This window comes from Phacochoerus africanus, chromosome 9 (genome assembly GCF_016906955.1).
Source record: "Phacochoerus africanus isolate WHEZ1 chromosome 9, ROS_Pafr_v1, whole genome shotgun sequence".
Lineage (NCBI taxonomy): Eukaryota > Metazoa > Chordata > Mammalia > Artiodactyla > Suidae > Phacochoerus > Phacochoerus africanus.
The window spans coordinates 33,867,140-33,886,106 of record NC_062552.1 but is presented as its reverse complement, the minus strand read 5'-3'; the positions used below and the strand labels follow the sequence as shown (position 1 = coordinate 33,886,106).

The 18,967-nt window shown below is 51.3% G+C and overlaps 1 protein-coding gene across 8 annotated transcripts in view; it reads right to left on the bottom strand.

Annotated features, from left to right (window-relative positions):
- Positions 1–16,751, bottom strand: part of FGD2 (FYVE, RhoGEF and PH domain containing 2) — a 39,296-nt gene extending 22,545 nt beyond the window's left edge. For 3 of the 8 annotated variants that reach the window (XM_047794782.1, XM_047794785.1, XM_047794788.1), the window contains exons 1-9: positions 16,498–16,744; positions 12,546–12,777; positions 10,152–10,232; positions 9,038–9,186; positions 6,953–7,109; positions 6,621–6,759; positions 6,048–6,106; positions 5,673–5,819; positions 4,888–4,980 (exon numbers count right to left, since the gene is read on the bottom strand). In XM_047794782.1, the coding sequence (XP_047650738.1) occupies positions 4,888–4,980; positions 5,673–5,819; positions 6,048–6,106; positions 6,621–6,759; positions 6,953–7,109; positions 9,038–9,186; positions 10,152–10,232; positions 12,546–12,777; positions 16,498–16,565 (1,125 nt within the window). In that variant the 5' untranslated portion in view covers positions 16,566–16,744. Of the gene's footprint in view, positions 1–4,887; positions 4,981–5,672; positions 5,820–6,047; positions 6,107–6,620; positions 6,760–6,952; positions 7,110–9,037; positions 9,187–10,151; positions 10,233–12,545; positions 12,778–16,233; positions 16,402–16,497 lie in introns of those variants that run through there. The other 5 variants (XM_047794789.1, XM_047794787.1, XM_047794783.1 and 2 more) reach the window with 5 other exon arrangements.
- Between the last annotated feature and the right edge of the window lie 2,216 nt (positions 16,752–18,967).

The window sequence follows — 18,967 nt, the reverse complement described above, 5'->3', positions numbered from 1 at the left end:
CCCAAAAGACCTCAGTGAGCTGAGGTGTGGGGAAAGGGCTGTGACCCCCACCCCCCAGTAGGTCCCCATGTCCCTCCATTAGCCCTCATCCCCCTCAGGCTTGCATCCCACCCCCAGGCCCTTGATTCAGCCCCAAATGCCAGGCAGACTCAGTCAGGAACAAGGACAAGTACCTCCTGCTGGGGGCTCTCAGGGGCTCAGGGGGTATACGAGGAGGGTGTGTTCTGGCTCCAGTCCTGCCTGCAGCCTCCTCTTGGGGCAGATGCTGGGAGATGGGGTGTCGTTGGGGCAATAGGATAGGGAATGTGGAGACGGAAAAGTACCAAGATGGGCCAGATCTGACCTCTGCTTCTTCAAGCCCCAGCCACCTGCACTTAGGGGTGACCAGAGAGGGGTGGTCAAGAAGGTTCCCACACCATTTCCTCCACTAGAGTTGCAATTCTGCCCTATGCTTTATCCCTCTGGGTTGAAGCCTCAGTAGGAGATAGTATACAGTATGGTGCTTGAGGATAGAGGCTCTGGAATCTCTTACCCCTGAGTTTGAGCATGTAAACCAGGATTTGCTGTGTGACCCCAGCAGGTTACTTAACATTCTGGACCTTGGCTTTTTTAGAAGTACATTTTTAGAAGGTTTTAATTTTTTAGATCAGTTTTAGGTTCACAACAAAATTGAGAGGAAGGTACAGAGATTTCTGCATAGCCCCTGTGCTCACAGATGCACAGTCTTCCCCATTAATGACATTTCCCCGAGTTCCCGTGGTGGCTCAGCAGTTAACGAACCTGACTAGGATCCATGAGGTTGCAGGTTCACTCCCTGGCCTTGCTCAGTGGGTTAAGGATCTGGCCTTACTGTGAGCTGTGGTGTGAGTGGCAGACGAAGCTCGGATCTGGTGTTGCTGTGGCTGTAGTGTAGGCTAGCAGCTGTAGCTCCAATTGGACCTCTGGTATGGGAACCTTCATATGCTGCGAGTGCAGCCCTAAAAAGCAAATAAATAAATAAATAAATAAATAAATAAATAAAATTCCCCAACAGAATGCTACATTTGTTAGAATCAACAAATCTACCTTGACACATCACTGTTACCCAAAGTTCACAGTCTACATTAGGGTTCACTCTTGGTGCAGTACATCCTGTGGGTTTGGATAAATGGACTCTAGCATTACAGTACCACACGAAGCAGTTTCACTGCCCTTAAAATCCCCGGTGCTCCACCTGTTCCTCCCTCCCTCATCCCTCCCTTCCCCCAACTCCTGGGAACCACTTATTGTCTCCATGGTTTTGCCTTTGCCAGAATATCATGTCATTGGAAACATATAGTGTATATACATGGTACGTATGTATGTAGCCTTTTAAGATTGGCTTCTTTCACTTAGTAATATGCATTTAAGTTTCCTCCATGTCTTTTTATGACCTAATAACTCTCTCTTTTTTTTCTTGGGTTGCCCCCCCCGACCCCCCGCCTTGACATACATAAGTTCTGGGGCCAGGGATCAAACCCTCAACACAGCCATGATCCAAGCCACAGCAGTGACAACACTGGATCCTTAAATTGCTGTACCATAAGGGCACTCCCAATAGCTTATTTCTTTTGATCACTGAGTAATATCTCGTTGTTTGGACGTATCACTTTATGGCCCTATTTTTAAAAATGGGATTAACTGCAGATATATTCACACACTGGCAAACCGTACACAGTTTTTCACTGTAGTCTCATCTGCAGACACTGACAACTGAGAACAATTTAAATATTCGTCAGGAGAGGACTGGCTGGACAAATTGGTACATCCACACACTGGGATACTACGCAGCCATGCAAAAGGACAGGGATGCCTCTAAGGCACAGAGTGCAACCATCTCCAGAATTTACCATTAGTTAAACAAGGCAAGTGCAGGATATCCTACTGTGGTGCAATGAGATCGGCAGAGTCCCTGCAGCACTGGGATGCAGGTTCGATCCCCTGCCTAGCACAGCGGGTTAAAGGATCCAGTGTTCCTGCAGCTATGGTGTGGGTTGCAACTGAAGCTTGGATTTGATCCCTGGCCTGGGAACTCCATATGCCAAGGGGCAGCCAAAAAGAAAAAAAAAAAAAGGCAAGTGCAGAATAGTATGTAGAAAATAGTCTCATTGTTTATGTGAAACAAAAGTAAGGAAACCATAATGAATATACTATTAGTTTGTAAATGCAAAGACTACCTCTGGCAGTCCTCATAAGAAACAAAGGCTGGCCATCATCAAAAAGTCTACAAACAAGAGTTCCTGGAGTTCCTGTCGTGGCTCAGTGGTTAACGAATCCGACTAGGAACTATGAGGTTGTGGGTTCGATCCCTGACCTTACTCAGTGGGTTAAGGATCCAGCGTTGCCATGAGCTGTGGTGTAGGTCGCAGCCATGGCTTGGATCCTGCGTTGCTGTGGCTCTGGTGTAGGCCGGAGGCTACAGCTCCGATTAGACCCCTAGCCTGGGAACCTCCATATGCCGTAGGACGTAGGAGCAGCCCCAGAAAAGGCAAAAAGACAAAAAAAAAAGAGTTCCTGGTGAAGTGCAGTGGGTTAAGAATCCAACTGCAGCAGCTTGGGTTGATCCCCCTGCAGCTCAGATTCAATCCCTGGCCCAGGAGTTTCCATATGCCACAGGTGTGGCCAGAAAAAGAAAGTCTACAACCAACAAATGCTGGAGAGGGTGTGGAGAAAAGGGAACCCTCCTATACTGTTGGTGGGAATGTAAACTGGTACAACCAATATGAAGAACAGGATGGAGGTTCCTTAAAAAACTAAATATCGGGGTTTCCGTTGTGGCACAGTGGGAAAGAATTTGACTAGGAACCATGAGGTTTCAGGTTTGAGTCCTGGCCTCACTCAATGGGTTAAGGATCTGGCGTTGCCATGAGCTGTGATGTAGGTCGCAGGCGTGGCTTGGATCTGGCATTGCTGAGGCTGTGGTGTAGGCTGGCGGCTGTAGCTCTGATTGGAACCCTAGCTTGGGAACCTCCATGTGCTGCAGGTGTAGCCCTAAAAAGCAAAAAACAAAAAGAAAAACAAAACAAAAAACTAAATGTAGAACTGCCATATGACCCAGCAACCCCACTCCAGGACATCTATCCAGAGAAAATCACAATTCAAAAAGATACACGCACCCCAATATTCACTGCAGTACCATTCACAATAGCCAAGACACGAAAGCAACCTAAATATCCACTGACAGAGGAATGGATAAAGAAGATGTGGTACATACATGCAATGGAATATTACTAAGCCATAAAAAGAATGAAATAATGCCATTTGTAGCAACATGGATGGACCTAGAGATTATCATACTAAGTGAAGTCAGACAGAGGAAGACAAATATCAAATGATATCACCTATATGTGGAATCTAATAAAAATGATACAAAAGAACTTATTTATAAAACAGAAACAAACTCATACTCTTCAAAATCAAACTCATTGTTACCAAAAGAGATATCATGAAGGAGTAAAGGATAAACTGGGAGAATGGAATTTAATATACACAGTACTGTGTACAGAACAGATAACTAACAAAGACCTGCTGTACAGCACAGGGAAATCTACTCAATGTCCTGTAATAATCTGTATGGGAAAAAATAATAGATATGTATATATGTATAACTGATTCACTTTGCTACAAACCTGAAGCTAATACAACACTGTAAATCAACTATACCCCAATCAAATTAAAAAAAAAAGAAGAAGCAGCAAAGGCTGCCTCAAGGAAAGGGATCTAGGGGATGGAGTCAGGAGGAGACATTTGATTTCATATATATGTATATACATATATATATATATTTTTTTTTTTTGGCCACGCCCTTAGCATGTGGAAATTCCAAGCTAGGGTTCAAACCCATGCCACAGAAGTGACCCATGCCACTGAAGTGATAATACCAGATCCTTAACCCACTGCACCACCACGGAACTCCTGATTGCATATATATATTTGGTATAGTTTGATTTTAGAATGTGTATTATCTATATTTTTAGGTAATAAAATTATTATTTTTAAGTGACTTTTAAAAACCAAAAACATGGAGGGGAGAACACCCCCCCCCATCACAGGGCTGCTACGAGGACCCAATGGGATGGTGCAAGGCCCAACCCACAGTGACTGCCCAGTCAGTGGGCACTGTTATGGACTGCCACCCCCACTCATTTGTGGCTGTTTCTGGATGGGGACACACCCAAGTCGGCAGCTGAGCTGACAGTGTAGACCTTTCCTATTCAAAGCATGGGGAGCTGCAGTAGCGGCGTCACCTAGGAGCTGGTTAGAAATGCAGTATCTGGAGTTCCCGTCATGGCTCAGCACTTAACGAACCCGACTAGCATCCATGGGGACTCAGGTTCGATCCCTGGCCTTGCTCAGTGGGTTAAGGATCCAGCATTGCCGTGAACTGTGCTATAGGTCTCAGGCGCAGCTCAGATTTGACATTGCTGTGGCTGTGGTGTAGGCCAGCGGCTACAGCTCTGACTGGACCCCTAGCCTGGGAACCTCCATATGCTGCAGGTGCGGCCCTAAAAAGACAAAAAAAGAAAGAAAAAAGAAATGCAGAATCTCAGGCCCCGCTTCAGACCTACTGCATCAGCACCCACATTTTAATAAGACTCCCAGGGGACTCATGCACATATTACAATTTTCAAAGCCCTGGTATAGATGGTAGGGAAAACAGAGTGAGACTGAGAGCGAGGCAGGGCTGTGGACATGAAGGCTGGAAGCGCATGTGAGAGAGGTCTAATCCCCAAACTCTCCCACTTCTGCATTGGCCCCTGCCCTGAAACACTGGGGTTTCCAGACTGAGACTGGGGTTGGCCCCTCCTGCCACCCCTAAACTTGGTCCCACCTCGGATGAAGCCCGACGGTGGTTGGGGTCCCTCTCACCTTCATTCCAGCCACGTCGATGCGAGTTCTGACCTGGAAGTGGGCGCCCACCTGGATGACCCGGGGCACACAGTAGAGCAGCATGTTGTTGAACTACAGGAGACACCAGCATGAGTGAGTGCGCAGCGGCTGCGGGGGCAGGTGGCTTCCCTGGGAGCTGGCTGAGCCCCATCCCCCCAATCTCCCTCCCCTCTTGCCACGCCCTGGGCCAGTTCAAAGGACATCACAGGTTGGTAAGGAAGGGTTTGTCCAGCCCCAGTCCAACTAAGATGGTCACGGAAGGGCTGCCCCGGCCCTGGGCATTAAGGGACCACAGCTGACCTTTGAAACCTGTGAAGCCTGTGGCCTTTCTCATGGTGGCCAAAGGTGGTGGGGGCTCAAACCTCCCCTCCTCAACCTCCAAGTGGGACCAGTCTCAGATCTCCAGAAGCCCTGGCTTCTTTAGCACAAACCCAGGCAGTTCTTTTAGCAGCCAACCTAACTCCTTCCTGCTGTGCACTCTACAGAGCACATTGTAATAGTACAGGCTTTGCTGCCAAACAGACGAAGTTCAAGTTCTGACTCTTGCTTCCGAGGGCACATCTGGGAACCCCTCAGTTGGGAATCCCTGAGGCCTGGAGGCAGCATGTGACTTGTTCCAAGTCACTTGGGTGCCAAAGCAGTAAAGGATAGAGAAACAGTCAGGTCCCTGTTGTGCCAGGTAGATGCCAGGCAGGCAGGACCTGGGGCAGAGGGGCCTGTGGACTTCCCTCCCCAGTGTTGGCGGGCCCCCAGCATTTCCCTACCAGGAAGAGGTAGCGCTCCATGGGGCCGTTGCGGCGGAAGGAGATTTTGAGGACAGGGCCTTCGCGGAGGAGGGTATTGGAGGGGTCCACTATGTCGTCCTCCAGGCCCAGGCGCTGGTACACTTCCCACAGTTCCTGTAGCCGCTCCTGCGTACAGGAGGTATACCCTCAGCCAAGGCCGGGCAAGGCATGCCTGCTTCGGGAAGGTTTGCCTTGTGTGGATGGGACAGGGTATGAGGAGGCGGGCAGTCCTGGGCCAGGATGGGGGGATGGGCGGATGTGGAAATCTGGGTGGGATGGGGTAGAGATGTAGGGAGGAGGTGAGGGGCCCCAGTGGAGGCCCACTGCTCCCCATCCGAGGGCTGGGATGCTCACCATCTCAGTGATGGCTGCGTTGGAGTGCTGAGCAGCTGAGAAGATCATGTTGAGGGCTTCTGAAATGGGGGCAGGGTCAGAGTTACCCCCTGAAAACCTGAGGCAGGAGGTCCTTGGGGCTTAACCAAGTGGTCTCAGGGCCCGCCATGAGCAATTCCAGGAGCGGCCCTACCCCTGTAGCCTGGCATATGGGGTGTCTGAATGATGGGGGCCATTTTCCACCCAGGGTGGAGAGATGAGAAGCCACTGAAAGACAGGGCTTGGGCAGTTGGCTTCTGTGATTGTCACTGTTCCCCAGATCTAGAGGGTGCAGGCATGGCTTCAAATGCTAGCTCTGCTCCTTTCTAGCTGGTGTGAACTTGGGCGAGTCACTTAACCTCTTTGGGCCTTAGTGTCTATAAAAAATGGTAATGCTCTAGATAATGTCTCTGAAGCACCAAGGGTCAACGCTGATGGTTGTGTGGGGCTCAAATCTCCCCCATAAATATGCCATAAATTTGGGCAGTGGTACACCATAAACTCGGGGAGTGGTTGGAGCCTCCCCAGCCCCTGGATTCCCTGGGGTGTCCTCACTCTGGGCATCAGCCAAGTCTGGGGCCTGGGCTGGCAGCTTCTGGACGTACTCCTTGAGCAGCAGCTCATAGCGTGGGATTCTCTGCACAGGTTCCAGCATGTGATGCTGCAGGGTCAGGCTGCCCGAGGCCTCGCTGCTCTTGGGGAGGGAGTGGGGAGGAAGATTGAGGGGTGAAAGGGGGGGAGGGCTGGGGCTGCCTGCCCCTGAGGGTCGGGGAGTGGGCAGGGCAGGTGTAAGCAGCTGAACTGGGGGAGCTGCACACCCCCCACCCCCCGCCAGGAGGGCGGAGGCTGGCAGTGCAGGCTCTGCTCCATCCCCACCCCCACCTCACCTGAATGCGGGTGATGACCTCCTGGAAGGGCGGTGACTTGTCAGTCCAGGTGGCCAGCAGCTCAATGGCTCGCTCGAAGTTCTTGACATACTCACTGTACATCTTCAGGAAGGGGGCCAGCTTCTGGATCACGTCGCCGATGCGGGGGGTGGTTGTCCTGAGGAAGGGGCACTTGGTATGGCCCTCAGCCTGGGGATCTCTTCCCTTGACTCCAGGCAGCATCAGGTGAGGCTAGGCTCCCCCAAACCCCCAAAGAGCCTTGCACAGCACTTCCAGGTGTGGACATGGGGGCAAGTCCTCTTCACACAGTGTGGTTCACCCCCCTTAGACTGGGAGCCCCCTGAGGGCAGATGCTGCTCTCTCCCACTTCGGGGAACTGGATTCCCCTGAAGGCCCAGCACAGTGTCAGGCCCACGACAGGTGATGTTCGATAGCCAGCTGATGCTTCTTCATGTAACAGTAACAAGGGCCACAGGCCAAGCGCTACCCTAGACCCGCCGTGTGTCTCATCTCATTTAATTCTCACACCGCCATGTGGGGGCAGAGAGGCCAGTCAGTGGCCCATCTCAGAGAGATAAGAAAAGGTCTGTTATCTGGAGCTACCCTCCCTGAGTCTGATGCCCAACTGCACCACTTACTATTGCTGTGTGCTCTTGGACCAATTATCTAGCCTCTCTGTACCTTCATTTTCCCAACTGTAAAAGTGGGCATAATGGTACAGAGGGGCCCATGGGGCTGCCTTTTCTTTTTCTTTTTTTAGGGCCACACCCAAGGCATATGGAAGTTCCCAGGCTAGGGGGTTGAACTGGAGCTGCAGCTGGCCGATCAACACCACAGCCACAGCAATGGCAGATCTGAGTTGCATCTGCAGCTACACCACAGCTCATGGCAATGCTAGATCCTTAACCCACTGAGCGAGCCCAGGGATTGGACCCGCATCCTCACGGATACTAGTCAGGTTCTTAACCTGTTGAGCCACAAGGGGAACTCCCAAGGGTTGCCTTTTCAAAATAAAATTTATTGCAAAAAAATTTAAGCAATCATACAGCAAAAAGAATATAATAATGAACCCCTATATATCCATCATGGGATTTAACAATTACTAACATTCTTCTTTGCCAAAGAATTTTTTGTTTTTGTCTTTTTTTTTTTTTTGTCTTTTGGCCATTTCTAGGGCCACTCCCTCGGCTTATGGAGGTTCCCAGGCTAGGGATCTAATCGGAGCCGTAGCCACCGGCCTAAGCCAGAGCCACAGCAACGCGGGATCCAAGCAGCGTCTGTGACCTACACCACAGCTCACGGCAACGCCGGATCCTTAACCCACTGAGCAAGGCCAGGGATTGAACCTGCAACCTCATGGTTCCTTGTTGGATTTGTTAACCACTGGGCCACGACAGGAACTCCTGTTTTCGTCTTTTTTTAGAGCTGTACCCATGGCATTATGGACGTTCCTAGGCTAGGGGTTGAATTGGAGCTGTAGCCTCTGGCCTATGCCACAGCCATAGCAATGTGGGATCTGAGCGGTATCTGCGACCTATATCACAGCTCACGGGCAATGCCAGATTCTTAACCCGATGAGCAAGGCCAGGGATAGAACCTGCGTCCTCGTGGATGCTAGTCAGATTCGTTTCCGCTGAACCACAGCGGAAACTCCTGCCAAAGAATTTTAAAGGACATCCCATTTCTTTGACAAGATACTAATTTCACCACTAGATACATTAGTGGTCATCACTGAAAATAGAGAGGGTTTCTCGAATAACCATGATACCATCATCACACAGTGGACTGATCTGAAGTTAACAGGTGTAAACCCCAAGGCAGGACATGGTGGAAGCCCTCAGTGCTCGTTATCTCTACTGCCTCCTAAGTCACTCAGCCCAGTGAGGACCTGATCCGCCCGCTTCTCCAGGACACACACATACACACAAGGCCTCGTCCAAGCCCCTTGTTGTGCAGCCAGACCAAGCCCAGAGGAGGAGAGTCTAGCCCCACAGTGAGGGCAGGGCCCTAATAGGCCAAGCCTAGTGCCCTGGGGGCTGCACCCCAATCAGGCCAGGTGGCCTCTGGGGCTCCTGCTGGACTTACCAGTCATCCAGCCTCTGCTGCAGCTCTGGGAGAAAGAACTGCGCATGGAACTGGTAGATGGAGGAGATGTTGGAGAAGATGAGCCTGACCACATCCTCGGGGAAGGCCTTGCTGCTGCGGGCCTCCTTCAGCAGCTCCTGGAAGAACACCTACAGCCACCGCTGGGTCACTGGGCTTGCAGCAGGGAGGGAGCTCCCCCACCCCCAATACCAGCCCAGGGGGAGACAAGCACAGTCCCGGGGGCTTTGGGACCCCTCCCCAGCTTGCTGAATGCCTCCACCTCCTTAATCTCCCATCACCCTCAAAACAACTCTAGGAAGAGACAGGCAGGGAAGATTGTATTCTGGCCACTTTACAGATGGACAAACCAAGGCCTGGAGACATAGGGACTTGTCCAAAGGCTGGCTACTGAGGAACGTCAGAAATGGGCCCATTTTGTATCTGTCAAGGTCTTGGACTTCACCAGACTCAAGAACCCACTGCTGATGCTCAGTGACTTAACCCCCTCGCCTTAAGCTTCCTTAATAACATGTGAAGGGCTATTGAGTTCCTGTCGTGGCTCAGCGGAAATGAATCTGACTAGGATACAGGAGGACTCAGATTCACTCCTGGCCTCGCTCAGTGAGTTAAGGATCCACGTTGCCATGCGCTGTGGTGTAGGTCGCAGACACAGCTCAGATCTGGCGTTGCTGTGGCTGTGGTGTAGGCCCGCAGCTACAGTTATGATTCAACTCCCAGCCTGGAAACCTCCATATGGCACAGGAACAGCCCTGAAAAGCAAAAAAAAAAAAAAAAAAAAAAAAGTGTGAAGGACTAACAATGGTGAGGATGTTGGCTGCTGGGATGATAGAGGAGGATGCTGTGTGGGGCCTGGGAAGAATGCCTGCCATGTACCCTCCTACGTGACTCCAGCCCAGGCACCGGGAGTAGACTCAGGAGTGATGCTAATAAGCCAAGTCCCAAACTCTAGCCAATGAGGTTAAAGGACTAAAGCTTCCTAGAGACAAATTCTGAGCTCCTAACTCTCTCCCTGCAGCTGGGTCAGAAGGGGGAGCGGGGGCGGGGTGAGGACACCCAGGTGCTGGGGCTCAGGAGGGGTGTCCTGGCCACTGGCCTGGTCTAGCAGGTGGAGGCGGGCCACATAGGCCTGCTCGGTCTCCAGCAGTTCCTGGACAATTCTCTTCTCCTCAGGCTCCTGCAGGGGAGTTGCGGGGAGAAAGAAGGAGAGGGTCACTTTGGTCTCCTTTGATGGGAGCAGTCTCCAAAGATGCCCTGTGAAACGTATGTCCTGGGCTTCACGCCCTCCTGCCATGCACCTGGGCTGGTGCTGGAATGGGTTTGACTGAGACAATGGGGCAGAGTGAGGCTGTGCCAGTTCTGGGCCTAAGACTTAAGAGGGCTGGATGCAGTTCCTATTGTGGCTCAGAGGTAACAAACTCAAACTAGTATCCATGAAGATGTGGGTTCGATCCCTGGCCTCGCTCAGTGGGTTAAGGATCCAGCGTTGCCATGAGCCGTGGTGTAGGTCACAGACTTGGTTCCGTTTTGGCATGGCTGTGTCTGTGGTGAGGGCCGGCAGCTGAGGCTCCAATTCAGTCCCTAGCCTGGGAACTTCCATATGCTTCAAGTGTGGCACTAAAAACCAAAAAAGAAAAAAAAAAAGGACTGGAAGCTTCTACTGATGCTCTTGGGAGCCATGAACTACCACATCTGGAGGTCTGGCTTCCCTGAAGGAGAGGCCACACGGAGAGGAAAGGCCCTGGGACTGTGTAGAGAGAGCGAGCCAGGGCCCAGCCATGCCTGCATCCCACCTGCCCAGTCACCAGCCCTGAGAGAGGAACTATCTTGGGCTTTTCCACCCCAGCCAACATCTGACTGTAGCCACCTGAGAGACCCCAGTTATGGACTGAATCGTGGTCCCAAATTAATACGTTGAAGCCCTAACCTCCAATGCGACTATATTTGGAGATAGGGCCTTTAAAGTTAGGGTTAAATTTAGATAGGGTCTAATCCATGAGGGCTGGTGTCCTTATAAGAAGAGGAAAGGATCCCAGGCGAGCAGGTGTACAGAGAAAAGGTTATGTGAAGACACGGTGAGCAGGTGGCCTTCTACAAGCCAGGAAGGGAGCCTCGCCAGAAACCACCCCCGCCACTCAATCTTGGACTTCCAGTCTCTGTTTAAGTCTCCTAGTCTGTGGTGCTTTGTTATGGCAGCCAGAGCCAACTAAGACAAACTTCAAGCGAGACCCACAGAAAAACCACCCAATAGCATTCCAGTCGACCCCCAAACTGTCAGAAATAATAAACTTTTTGGCCACTACATTGTGAGGTCATTTTTTTCCTTTCTTTTCAGGGTCGCACTAGTGGCATATGGATGTTCCCAGGCTAGGGGTTGAATTGGAGCTGTAGCTGCTGGCCTCCGTCACCGCCACAGCAACACCGGATCCTTAACCCACTGAGTGAGGACAGGGATCAAACCTGCGTCCTCATGGATAGTTGTGGGTTCTTAACCCACTGAGCTACAATGGGAACTCCCATTGCAGGGTAGTTTATTATGTAGCAATTGATAACCAGCATACACAGTAGGTACTGTTATGATCACCATCCCCATTTTATAAATGAGGAGACAAGCACAAAGGGGTTAAAGCAAACTTGCCCAAAGTCACACAGAAAGCAGAGGAGCTGGGACACGAACCCTGGTATTCTGGCTCCAGAACGCATAACCTTAAAGTTCACAGACAGGAAAACTAAAACCCAGAGAAGGGAGGCAACCTGCCCAGGGTCTGTCTAAGGGCAGGAGTTGGCCGCAACCTCTGTTTCAGGTTGGAGCTGTTGCCTTCTTCAGTGGGTAAAGTTGGGCCACCACTGGTCACATCAGGTTGCAAGCTGTGTGGCCTTGGACAAGTTTCCTAAACTGTCAGAGTTACTATTTCCTTTTCTTTCTTTCCTCTCTCCCTTCCTTCTTTTTTTGTTTTGTTTTTTTTTTGTTTTTTTGTTTGTTTTTGTTTTTGTTTTTGTTTTTGTCTTTTTAGGGCCACAGCTGCAGCAAATGGGAATTCCTGGGCTAGGGGCTGAATCAGAGCTAAAGCTGCCGGACTACACCACAGCCACTGCAACACCAGATCCAAGCATGTCTGCGACCTACACCACAGCTTTCGGCAACGCCAGACCCTTAACCCACTGAGCGAGGTCAGGGACTGAATCTGCACAGTAATGGTTACTAGTCAGGTTCTTAACCTGCTGAGCCACAACGGGAGGGAACACGGGAGTTTCAATTTCTTTGCCTAAAAGGCTCCTCCTACAGTGAGGGGTATGGGAAATGCCAGCAGTGGGGTGCATAGTAGACGCTTAATCAAAAGGTGGGGGGTGAACCTAGTTTTCAGGTGATCTCTGGTCACATAAGAGCACCACCTGGGGGAGTGCTGGCTCTGGCGGGGAGAGGATGTGTGGGGAGAAGGTCAATGGAGGCACCTCCCAACTCCCCGCTTCTACCCCAGCCCTCCGGCACCTGAGTCCCTGGGCCGGGGCAGGTCCCAGGCTGGCAAGATTTTCTCCAGGCCCCACTGGACAGCTTGTTCTTCAGGGAGTTCAGGTACCTCCTGCTGACTGTCCTGGGCTCAGACTCCAGGGCCTCCCCCACGGTGGGCCTCTCCCACAGTTCTGCAGGAGAGGGAGGCCTGCACCCAGGGCGGTGATGCTGGGCCTCCTGCCTGTGTACTCTGGGTGCTGCTCCTGAGGTCCTGAGGAGAAGAGAGCAGACCTGAGAGTTTCCGGTCTGTACAGCAGGGAGGAGACTAGCACCTCCCCAGGAGGGGGGATTTGGGGGCAAATCATGCAAATCCCAAGTGCCTGGTATGCAGGCAGAGTCTACTGAGACTGCTGCTTCCTTCCCCAATACCTTTTTTGGGGGGAACTCAAGTCTTCAAAATGAGTCAGCGGAGGCTGTGTTTTGTTCTCTGGGGAACTGCACACTTCCCTGTTCAAAATGCAGCCAGGAACCCTTTCTTCAGCACATAGGAGGGGTTTTTTGTTTTTTTGTTTTGTTTTTGTTTTTGTTTTTGCTTTTTTAGGGCCGCATTCGCAGCATATGTAAATTTCCAGGCAAGGGGTCCAATCAGAGCTATGGCTGCTGTCCTACACCACAGCCACAGCAATGCCAAATCCTTAACCCACTGAGGGAGGCCAAGGATTGAACTTGCATCCTCATGAATACTAGTCAGATTTGTTACCGCTAAGCCACACCAGGAACTTCTGCACATAGCAGATTTTAAGTCCCCCTCCCAGATCCCTGCATCTGTGGACCTCACTTCTGTTCTTAGTCTCTGTAGCAGGAAAGCCCCTAGAACCTTAGTAACCGATGCATCGCGGGAAGAGGGAGCTATGGAACACTGTAAAGGGAGGGCAGAGCTGATAAAGCTGGAGCTTTTCAGTGGGAGCTATGCCCTCCATATCTCTAGTGGTGGGAAAAGCCAGCCCGGATGAGCTTCCTATTCCCCCAGGGGTGGGCTTTCACAGTGTAGTTTTGTTACACCACCTACTGGTCTGCAGCCCAGTTAAAAAAATTTTTTTTCTAGGCCATACCCGTAGCATATGGAGGTTCTCAGGCCACGGGTTGAATCAGAACTGCATCTGTGACCTACATCACAGCTTGCGGCAATGCAGGACCTTTAACTCACTGAGCGGGGCCAGGAATTGAACCCACATCCTCATGGATACAAGTCGGGTTCATTATGGCTGAGCCACAAAGGGAACTCCTGCAGCCCAGTTAAATTCTTTAGATAACAGAGGCCACTGTCACGGAATTTATCCAACATCTTGGGCTGTATGTACCTCTTTCCCTTTGGTGTGGAAAAGTTTGGGATGACAGCACAAAGACTGGGCACCTTTCTGAAAGCTGGCTAGGAAGTGGAGGACCAGAAAAGTACAAAACCTTCAAAGCTGTGTGAGGAAGTTTTTCATTACCCCATTTTGCAGTTAGGTACAGAGAGGATAAGGGGGTGGCAGAGGTGAGGTTCAGATCCTGCAGACTGGCTCTCAAGCCTGTACCCTAAACTTCCCTTCCCCATGTGAGCCAAGGAGAAACAGGTACAGAGAGTCAATGTGACCTGCCCCACAACAACACACAGGTTGATGGCAGAGAGAGGATTGGGACCCAGTCTGCCATGGCTCCCCATTGGCCTTTCCACCCCCTCTGATGCCCCAATGCCAGTTTTCTCAGCCCACGGATCTTTGGTCATGGATTTAGCTGATTCTCAAGCTTTCTGTTCTACATTTGGTTTCCGCTTCTGCATTTTTCTCCAAGTGCCCCAGGCCAGCTTCTGTTTCCTCTTCACCCCTCAGTTTCAGATCAGCTAAGGTGCTCACAAGACCTATGGTGATCAGCTAAGACCTCACAAGAAAGCCTAGGCCAAGGCAGCTGGCATGAGGGCATCTCACACGGTGAGGGGTGACTCTCACCCTCCTGACAAGGCTTCCTCTGGCCCCATTCTGCTCTGAGGGCTGCTTCCTCCTGCTGGTGGTGTTGTCTAGGCAGAGCACATGGGCTTAGGGTCTCCCCACTGGGCATGGCTAGCATGTTGGGGGCATGGTACCATCTCCCACACCTGGGGGGGGGTGATCAGGGAAGGTGGCACCTAGAGCTGTCTTTGGTGCTGAACAGAAACCTGCCTGGCAAGGGCCCCTAAGAAAGGCAGGTCAGGAGTTCCCGTTGTGGCGCAGTGGTTAACGAATCTGACTAGGAACCATGAGTTGCAGGTTCAATCCCTGGCCTTGCTCAGTGAGTTAAAGATCCAGCATTGCCATGAGCTGTGGTGTAGGTTGCAGACGCGGCTTGGATCCCGCGTTGCTGTGGCTCTGGTGTAGGCCGGCGGCTGTAACTCCGATTAGACCCCTAGCCTGGGAACCTCCATGTGCCGCAGGAATGGCCCTAGAAAAGGCAGAAAGACAAAAAAAGAAAAAAAAAAAAAGAAAGGCAGGTCACCTGCTCGGGAAGCTGAACTGCTCTTCTAGGTCCACATCTATGCCACCTCCACCATGAAGCCCACAGGAGGCTTTGTCTGCTCTGAGTGTCCTCAGTAGAGCATCTAGGCCCCTCCCAGGCTATCTATTGTCCATGACCTGCCATCACGGTCATTCATGAGCTTGGCATCAGAGATAGAAATCCTTTGGGCAAAGACCATTCTTTGGGTTCCTGCATCCAATGCGGTTCCCATTTGACGCCGTGCGGTGCCACCCCTACCCTCTCAGGACTGAGGTGCTCTCCCCCTGGCTGCTGGTGGAACGATGGCTGAAGGGTGACTGACTGGGTCCCTTGCTGGGAAGAGCCCTCCCTGGAAGAGAGCACCCTCATCTAAAGTCAAGTCTACGACCAACAACAAGTCATGTGGGGGTACAAGGACCTAGCCCTTTGCCTCAACTGGAACAGCCCGAGGTGCACCCCAGCTCCAGAAGTCTCTGGGACAGGCTGTGGCCTCTGTGGCAGTTCAACTTCTCCCTGTGCCCCATGCTGCCTCTCTCGTCCCCTCAGGTGTTATCCCCAAACCCTCTCCAGCAAATCTCCACCCAGAGTCTCCATTTCCAGAGAATTCTACCTATGACAGTCACAGTCCCTAACACAGTCCTGGGCTCGAGAAAAGCCTGCAGAGTGGATTCATGTCACACACAGACACTCAATGACCTCCACACACCTGGTCCAGCCTTTCCCCTTCAAATGGAAGCCGCTGCACTGCTCCCTGCCAATGAACTTAAAGCACTTAAGGCCTCTCCACCTCTCTGCACCTCCTCTTTCACATCTGTAAGATGGGACTGGAGGTGGAACCTACCCCCAGTAGGCTCTTAGATGATTAAATGAAATAACTAGCAAACACATTGAGAACAGTGCTCCAGAGGTAGACTGATCAGACATTCTGGTTTGCCCAAGACAGTCTCAGTCTTTCTCCTACTGTCCCTTCCTTCCCACCAAAAAAATTTGACAGCATCCATTTTCAGTTTCAATTGTGTCCCAGTTTGAATGATAAATGGCATGGTTATCCTACGCATAAGGAGTAAGGGCTTCATAAGTATTAGCTATTATTTCTGCTGGAGGGACAATGGGTGGAGTTCTGCACCCCAAACATGGCCTTTGGTCCACCCACGCTCACTCGTAATTACACAAAACATCTGGGCCCTGCTCAATACATCAAAACCCACACACTCACCTGCCCAGCTCCCGGTGGCCCAACAGCACTCTCCCATGTCCTGAGGAACCCATGACTGAGGGACATGGGCACTGCCCAGACAGGAGGATGTGACCAGGACAGGGCCCAGAGAGAGAACTGCTCCCTGTGAGGCCCAGGGTGGCCCCGGCCCTGCTCCTGAGCCTGACGACTGGGGGGCCTGCACTGCCCAAGGGGTGGGCAGAGGAGCCGGAGGGAGACTGCCAGTTGGGCGTGGTGACCCTTCCCACCTCCACTACCCCGTACCTGCTGTTCTCAAACACAGTCACCAGACTGGACACAGATGCCAGCTTCTCCTTACTTGCCCCCTCCATCCTGCAGGGCTCCAGGGAGGCCCTCAGTGGTGCCTGAAGCAGGGAGGGAAGTCTCCAACCAGCACACTCAGCCACCCCACCTGCAGTCACAGATGGGCTAAGGCATCCTGGAGTCCCTCCCCAGGGCTCAGCAGGCCTGCTCCCTGCTCCTCAGTGAGCAAAGAGGAAGTGGTCCCAGAGCCACAGCCCTGAAGGGGAAAGGCCTGTGCTCCCCGAAGAGGGAGGAGCCTGCTTGGGCCCCACCCCTCCCCCATGGGGCTGACTTTCATTCCTATAGACTCCCAGTTCCAGAAGCCCTCCCAAGAGGGCAATAGGGCCTACAGGTCTATTCTGGAATGGGGCTCTTGGTCTGGGATGCTCCTCACTGGCCAACCACATTTTCTCCCCTGCAAAGTCCAGTGGATTTTTTTTGGTCCTTTCTCCATAACTTATTTTCTGCATCTGACTCTGCTAATGGCTATAAGAAAACACCTTTAAAAAAAAAGCCTTTTTTGGAGTTCCCGTGGTGGCTCAGTGGTTTACGAATCTGACTAGGAACCATGAGGTTGCCGGTTCCATCCCTGGCCTTGCTCAGTGGGTTAAGGATCTGGCGTTGCCATGAGCCGTGGTGTAGGTCGCAGACAGGGCTTGGACCCTGCGTTGCTGTGGCTCTGGCGTAGGCCAGCGGCTACAGCTCTGATGAGACCCCTAGCCTGGGAACCTCCATATGCCGTGGGAGTGGCCCTTAAAAAGGCAAAAAGACAAAACAAAAAAAATATAAATTTTTTTTTTAAATCACAAACCTATTAGGGGCTTGAGGGGAGGAGTACAGTGCGGTTCCCCCCTCCCCGCTGGAATTCCCTCATTTTAATGGCTGCTTTTTCCACCTTCTTGCCCCAGAGGAGGGCAGGTTCCTCCCTGAAACTCTGATGATAATAATAGCTGCCACCCTCTCTTTTTAGCGCTTTACAAATATTTTCTCATTTAATTTCACAACAGCCTTACGAGGTGGGCCCTATTACCATCCCCATTTTATGGGTGAAAAAAAAAAACAGTATCAGAGAGGTTAAGTAACTTGCCCAAAGTCACCCAGTAAGAACACAAAAAGAGGAGCTCCCTGGTGGCTCACTGATCCAGCATTGTCACTACTGCAGCTTGGGCTGCTGCTGTGGCAAAGGTTCCTGGCACACGGGGTGATCTCTGCCTGACAACTCCTTTACCACGTGGCCTCCCAGCGCTTCCAGAACAAGGGCCACTGATTCTGTCCCCCTTGTTCAAGGCCCACAGGCCCTTCAGGGCTCTCTCACTGGGTTCTGGTCTCACTTGCCCTGAGCCAGGGCCTCCGTGGAGACTGGCCTTTTTGTCCGGACTGAGCCTCAGTCATCCTGGTACCCTTAGTGCCTAGCAGAGCTGCACACTCCAGTGCCCATGAAACACTGGGCCTCACACGCCCATATCCTCAGTCTCTTAGAGCTTCACCCGAGTCATTTCCTCTAGCAGATGCCTGGCTTCTCTCCTCAACCTTAAATCTCACTAATCTGCCTTGCTTTTTGTTTTCACTTTTTGTTATGGACAATTTAGGACACATGCAAAATAGACAGAATAATATAACGTACCCCCATGAACCAGACCCAACAACCATCAACTCAGGGTCAGCCCTGCTTTGGCTACAGACACATTCACTCCCCCTGCCCATACCATTTTGAAACAAATCAGATGAGTTCATCCACAAATATTTCAGTGTGTATCTTAAAAATAAGGAAATATATATACTCACTACAATACGTACAATGGCAATATTATTCTATACATGGCTGCACACATATACACTTTTATATATGTTATATATGTTTATGTATGTACATGAAACACTTTTACCATCATCATACTCCAAGAGATATAATTAAATAAGGCAGTTTCCTTGGGGCGCAGTAGGTTAAGGATCTGGGGTTGTCACTGCTGTGATTCAGGTCACTGTTATGACGCAGGTTCAATCGACTATGTGTCAGCCATGTGGTAGAGGTTATGGATTAAACACTGTCCCCTGTCCTTTAGCTCATAGTCTAATGAGGAAGATGGCCTGTTAACCACTAAAGTACAATGTGGGAAATGCTTTGAACAGGGGAGCTGTGAATACCCAAAGGAGGGGCACTGAAGTCTGCAGAGAGCAGAGGGTGCTATCTAGGAAGACTTCCTAGCAGAGGCAGCCAGAAGAATGAAGGACAAGTTAAATCCCCAGGTTGACAAGGTAAGAAAAGGCATTCAAAGCAGAAGGAAGCAATGTGGGCTTGAGGACAAGGGCAAGGCCAGGAATAAGAGTAGGGGGTCCCGCACATTGGGGTGTCCAGGGGCTTGGGAATGGCAAGACATGGGCTGAGGGGGCCCCTGATCGGCTTTGTCTGCTGGGCTGAGAGGCTTTTGCA